This window comes from Habropoda laboriosa, unplaced genomic scaffold (genome assembly GCF_001263275.1).
Source record: "Habropoda laboriosa isolate 0110345459 unplaced genomic scaffold, ASM126327v1 scaffold15, whole genome shotgun sequence".
Classification (NCBI taxonomy): domain Eukaryota; kingdom Metazoa; phylum Arthropoda; class Insecta; order Hymenoptera; family Apidae; genus Habropoda; species Habropoda laboriosa.
Window position 1 is genome coordinate 2,931,341 of NW_017100141.1, and position 6,472 is coordinate 2,937,812.

The 6,472-nt window shown below is 41.4% G+C and overlaps 1 protein-coding gene across 1 annotated transcript in view; it reads right to left on the reverse strand.

The window, feature by feature from the left end:
* Window positions 1–6,472, reverse strand: part of LOC108571400 (protein rhomboid) — a 13,675-nt gene that overhangs the window by 363 nt on the left and 6,840 nt on the right. Inside the window, exons 2-4 of the mRNA XM_017933427.1 lie at window positions 1,186–1,356; window positions 473–628; window positions 1–66 (exon numbers count right to left, since the gene is read on the reverse strand). Coding sequence (XP_017788916.1) covers window positions 1–66; window positions 473–628; window positions 1,186–1,356 — 393 coding nt within the window. The remainder of the gene's footprint in view (window positions 67–472; window positions 629–1,185; window positions 1,357–6,472) is intronic.

Here is a 6,472-nt window from a genome sequence, read left to right on the forward strand (position 1 = left end):
GTCTGCGCTGGCTAAGAGTAGCACGGCGCCTAGACGCCAGCCTGCGTAACGTAGCTCTCCGTGACACTGGAATTTGAAGGAGCGAAAAGGGTGGTTACGCGAGTCGTTCGAGTCTGTTAAGGAGTCAGAACTGTGTGAAGTTTGTGATGTGATTGGAATTAGTCGATAAATTGGGATTTTCAAGTTATCCTCGTTGGCGATTAAGTGTTCTATTTGGTTGCCGTAGAAGCACTCACAGAGTGTTTCTCAGAGGAAATTAATTGCAATTAACGGAAGATATGCGGAGGATGAAAATAATCTAAAATTAAGTAAAGTAAGGTAAGGTAAGGTAAAGTTAAGTAATTTAAAATTAAATCATTGTAACGGTGATAGAGACTGTTGTTTGTCGAATACTTTTTAATAGAATTACTGTAACTTTTTTCGCAAGGGATTCCGAGTGATGAGTAAGATGACAGAATTTTTTCACACTTACCAAGTATAGATGTGCAAGGTGGCTAGTGAGCAGCGCATAGACACCTGCTGAGGCGCCAACCAGGAAGAGACTTGGTTGCAGCAGAGAAGCTCCAAGTGCTCCACAGACACCTCCTCCTAAATAGATCGTAGCCACGCCTATTCGACCCTGTTCTACCTGTTGTCACAAAAACATTCTTCTTTCCGAAACATTTCACAAATTCCTACACTAATTTGCCACTCTGCTATCTTTACTTCACCTTTAGAAAAATTGAACGTTGACAACATCTCGATAACAAAAGATACAGAATATCAAAATAAACTAATCGTCAGATAAAATAGAATTTTCGTAATCAATACTGATCAAATTAAAAAAAAAGAAAAAAACAGGTCTCCAACTCAACTAAAATCTCAACTAAACGAATTTGTCGCCAATTAAGAAACGAAAAGAAATTTCATCAAACACGAGCATCTGCTATGCATATTTCAACGCAGAATTTTCCAAATTTATTTAACAGAGAAAGGTGAGTCCCCCAAGTGACGGAGAGAATTTTCCAGCAAATTTAAATTCCGCCCTCGACGAAATGTTTCCGCTCGATTCGCGGCCCTTTCAGTGGCCGTACGTCGAATCGATTGGCGAGCGAGCAACCGAAGGATACACTTTGCGGTCGCGAAGGGAAAACGCGCGGGGGGGAGAGGATGGCCCGCGACCAGCAATTAGTCTGATTAACTCACCTCGAGCGGAGTGGCCAGCACCAGCTGGATGACCACGTTCAGAGCAAGGTGAAGCGCGTTCGAGTGGAGCAGCATGTACGAGGCGAACCTCCAGCCCTGCACCCTCTGACGGGGGTCGTAGACCAGCCACCTGCGCAGCGTCGCCTCGTCCCCCAGGCAGTGCACGGCTATCTGTCGTCAGCGGGAACGCGGCTTCAGTGCTACCGTGTCGCGGTTTCGGGTGTACAGGGCGATAAAAAATGGGTGGACAGTGTCTCGGAGAGAAATTTCGGGTCGGGCAAACGAATGGTTGAGATTCTGCTGGAGTTTTTGGTGGGTAATTAGAAGTAGATGATCTCGGGGGTGTATGTGATCCTGAGGATGATATACAGGGTGTTCCATTATGGGTGGACCAAGTTTCAGTGGTGAATTTGGGTGAAGGAAACGAATGGTGGAGATTCTGTTAATCAGCGGGAACGCGGCTTCAGTGCTACCGTGTCGCGGTTTCGGGTGTACAGGGCGATAAAAAATGGGTGGACAGTGTCTCGGAGAGAAATTTCGGGTCGGGGAAACGAATGGTTGAGATTCTGCTGGAGTTTTTGGTGGATAATTAGAAGTAGATGATCTCGGGGGTGTATGTGATCCTGAGGATGATATACAGGGTGTTCCATTATGGGTGGACCATGTTTCAGTGGTGAATTTGGGTGAAGGAAACGAATGGTGGAGATTCTGTTAAAATTTCTATTGGATAATTAGAATTAGATTATCTTGGGGGTGTATCTGATCCTAAGAATGATATACAGGGTATTTCATTATGGGTGGACCATGTTTCAGTGGTGAATTTGGGTGAAGGAAACGAATGGTGGAGATTCTGTTAATATTTCTGTTGGATAATTAGAATTAGATTATCTTGGGGGTGTATCTGATCCTAAGAATGATATACCGGGTGTTCCATTATGGGTGGACCATGTTTCAGTGGTGAATTTGGGTGAAGGAAACGAATGGTGGAGATTCTGTTTGAATTTCTATTGGACAGTTAGAATTAGATGACCTTGCGAGCGTACATATGATCCTGAGCGTAATCTACAGGGTGTTACATTATGGGTGGACCATGTTTCAGTGGTGAATTCGGGTGAGGGAAACGAATGTTTGATATTCTGTTTGAATTTTTCATAGGTAATTAAAATTAGTAGAATTAGATGATCTTGGGAGTGTATATGATCCTGAGGATGATGTACAGGGTGTTTCATTATGGGTGGACCAAGTTTCAGGGATCAATTTTGGCGAGAGAAACAAATGGTTCACATTTTGTTAGAATTTCTACTGGATAAGTAGAATTAGATGATCTTATGAATGTATAAATGATCCGGAGTACGATGTACAGGGTGTTTCATTACGGAAAGACCACGTTTTAGACATGAGTTCGGATGAGAGGAACGAATGGTTCATATGATGTTAGAATTCTCGTTGGATGATTAGAATTAGATGATTTTGAGGCCGTGTATGATCTTGAGTACGATGTACAGGGTGTTTCAATAAGGGTGGACCATGTTTCAGGAACGAATTTCCATAGAAAAATGGGATATTCGTGCTACCGTTCGAATAGCAATCACACGATCGATACTCAATAGTTTTACGAGTGAAATGTACAGGCTATTTCACAACTACACGATATTCAAACAGCAGAAAAAGCAACGAATTAATTGCAAACGAAGGTGTCCACGGCACTAAACGGCAGAACATTTAATATCGACTGAATGCCAGATGAACGTCATTTCTGCTGATAATCTAGTTCATAATTTAATTTCACATGTACACGTATAAAATATCAATACGACGGTAATTAATCAAAAGCAAAATCGTCCACTATAAACGGTAACAAACGGCTGAAACCATAAAGAAGAGAAAATAAATAACCATCAACGTGTCGCAAAATTTTGAACGCAATATTTAACTAGAATTATTTACCACCTTTAACAGCAATATTTAGAAGGAGAAAAAAACAACATACCAACCACGTATTTATGCATACGTAAATTCGACGGTTTATCGGGAGCGAAAGGAGCAAAAACACCCGAACGTGCATTATCGACGTACAATCTAGCGAATAATTAATTCCATTCCCGTATGGAAATTCGACCGGGCAAAATGGTAATTAATCAAAACTGCTTATTTAATGCCGAATTAACCGCCGTCGTTGTCAGCCATTAAATAATGAACGATCTGTATATGTCCCCATTATTATAAATGATAATCGACGCCGCGCGCGAGAAAAGACGCGGCGTTATCGCGAAAACAGTCGCGTAATTCGTTCGTCCGTTCCAATATGGCCATGTCAATTTTGTCGCGGTTCGAATTAAAATCTCCCGAGAGACGGTCAATTCAAATTTTCGCTCCTACTCTTCCCGAGAGACTCTCGAAAATAAAACAAGAAGAACGTTCGTCCGGTCGGTGACATTTAAAATTAACGAAAACCGAAAAGAAGCCTTAGAAAATTCGCAAACACGCAAAAAACACCTCGAAAATTGCAGTTCAAAAATAAAAGAAAGCACGTCGATCCGTCATGCAACGTATAAAATTAAAGTAATTGAAAAAGAAGCTTCAGAAAAGCGTAGCTATTACAAAACGCAAATCTGCAAACATGCAAAATCCCCCCAAAAAACACCTCGAAAATACCAATTCAAAAATAAAACAAAAAATGTCGATCCGTGGCGTAACATATGAAATGAAAGAAACCAAAAGAAGCCTCAGAAAAGCGCAGCTCTCACAAAACGCAAATCTGCAAACATGCAAAATCCCCCCAAAAAACACCTCGAAAATACCAATTCAAAAATAAAACAAAAAATGTCGATCCGTGGCGTAACATATGAAATGAAAGAAACCAAAAGAAGCCTCAGAAAAGCGTAGCTCTCACAAAACGCAAATCTGCAAACACGCAAAATCATCCCAAAAAACACCTCGAAAAATCCACACGAAAATACCAATTCAAAAATAAAGCAAACAACGTCGATCCATCATACGACATGTAAAATTAAAGAAATTAAAAAAAGGCTTAGAAAAGCGTAGCTCTCACGAAACGCAAAATCCCCCAAAAAACACCTCAAAAATACCAATTGAAAAATAAAACAAAGAACGTCGATCCGTCATGCAACATCCAAAATTAAAGAGCCCCAAAAGAAGCCTCAGAAAATTTGCAAACACGCAAAATCACTTCAAAAAACACCAAAAAACTTCCATACAAAAATTGCAAAAAGAAAGCATGCTCGATGACATCCGGTGCAGCAGAATCTTCGCCGCTGGACCAATTCTAACCCGCCTACAGCGTTCTTTGAGATCACAACCACACCGTACATCCTTACAATTCAACATCCACTCCACACACCATCCACCATTCCTCTTCTCCGGCGTTCGTTGGCGAAACAGGAAATTCCACGGCGCAAAAATTCCAACCGCCATGCATCAAAAGCTTCCCCACTGGCAATTTTCGGGGGCTGAATATTTACCCGGCGTTTTAGCCGAGACTTACGACACACCGAGGGATCGCCAGCTACCACAAATCGTACAAATTCTCCCCTATCTCTCTTTCTCTATTCGTCTCGTTCTTTTCACTATACCGACAGAGGCGCGCTTGCGTTTCTTTTTACGTTCAGTTCGGACGTGTTCGCGGCACGAACCGCGACGTTTCACCCGTGTAAATCATTCCCCGTGGCACGGATACGACGCTTTCGGGCCGGCCGCCTTTCATGGCCATCCATTTTTACGTCGCCGCTTTTACGAGCGCCGCGAGCCTTTCAGTCTCCGCCGTGCTTAATGCGCTTTTACGTTTGCCATCTTGGAGAACGAGCCCTCGAGAAATTCACCGATAAAGAATTTTCATATCTCTTCTTCGTCTCCTTCTTTCTCTTCGAGCTCGTCCGTTGTTTCCTCTTGGTCCAGGATGGTGGTATTTATCGGGGAGAAAATCGGAAAGATTGGTTCCTCGCCTCGTTTCGCTATTTATTCGCTCTCGTGATTTCTCGCGCAGCTGAGATTCTTACTCTCTTATTAGGACGTCTTCGAAGAAGTCGTTCCTCGGTTTATGGAGGAATATTATGTGGGCCTTTTTGGGAAATTTTGAAAAGGGGAGATTATAGATAGCTCGCGACAAATTCTGAGAAAAATGATATTTAACGCAATGGAGCGTCTTTAAGGGATGAGACGTTAGGTCTACTGAAGATTCAAGGCGAGTTTGCTAGAGCTGAATCGCGGAAGTTAGCCGTGAGTGTAAATTTGAAAATTTTATGTCCATCATTCTCCATATTTTCTCTTTCGTTTAATATTATTAACCTTCGAGTGTCTTACACCTCCTTTCCTTCAATATTTCAAAATTTTGAAAATAGCCATTTTTGTGTTTCTAAATTCCTGCAAATGTGCATTGAAAAAATTCTCAGAAATCTTCGAGATTCTTCGTCAAATTTCTATGTATTTCTTCCGAAAAAAATTCCTCTGCATCTATTCCACAATTGACCTTGCAAAACATCCAATTTTCCAAAATATTCTTTGAAAAATTATCACACTCCACTTTTAAAAAAGAACTTACACAAATTGCATTCGCAGAAAAAGAGTTTCGCAGGTCCGTCACGAATTTCGCTAAACAGAACAAGTTCGCCGCGAATGCCAATAAACAGCTTCTTCAGTTATCGTTCGCCCGCGGCTCGGGCCTCTTCCAAGCGAGATCATTCACGAAACAAATTCACTCGCCATTTGTCGAGCACGTCGGCGAACAAATTTCCGCGGGACACGTCGAAACATCCGCGAAAAGTATTTTCCTTTTTTCCTTCCATATTTTTCTCCTCCACCCGAACCGCTGATATCGCTGTCAGAGCTGCGAACATCTGTCGTTATCGAACGATCTCTCTCTCTCTCTCTCTCTCTCTCGATTTGATTTTATGAGCCCGGGATTATTCGACCAATCCGATCATTCGAAATAATAAATCTGAAAATTCGTGTACACACAGGCGTGGAGCGACGAGATAAATTGTGATTAAAAAAGACGGTGGATATTAAAACTGGGTACGAAATACACTCTCGTGGTGTTCTCCATTGACAAATTTCATTTTCGTCTCTGTTAGAGCGAAAATGATAAATCCACGTTTGAAAAAACATCGAAAATGATAAATTCACATTTTCGCGTGGAAAAAACGGGAAATTCTAAAAATGCCAATTTGTTTTTTCCTATTTTTCAATTACAACGGAAGAATAATCGCTGGATTGATAAAAATTTCGTAGAAAATTCATTTTTGCAAAATATCAACGAGTATTTTACGTA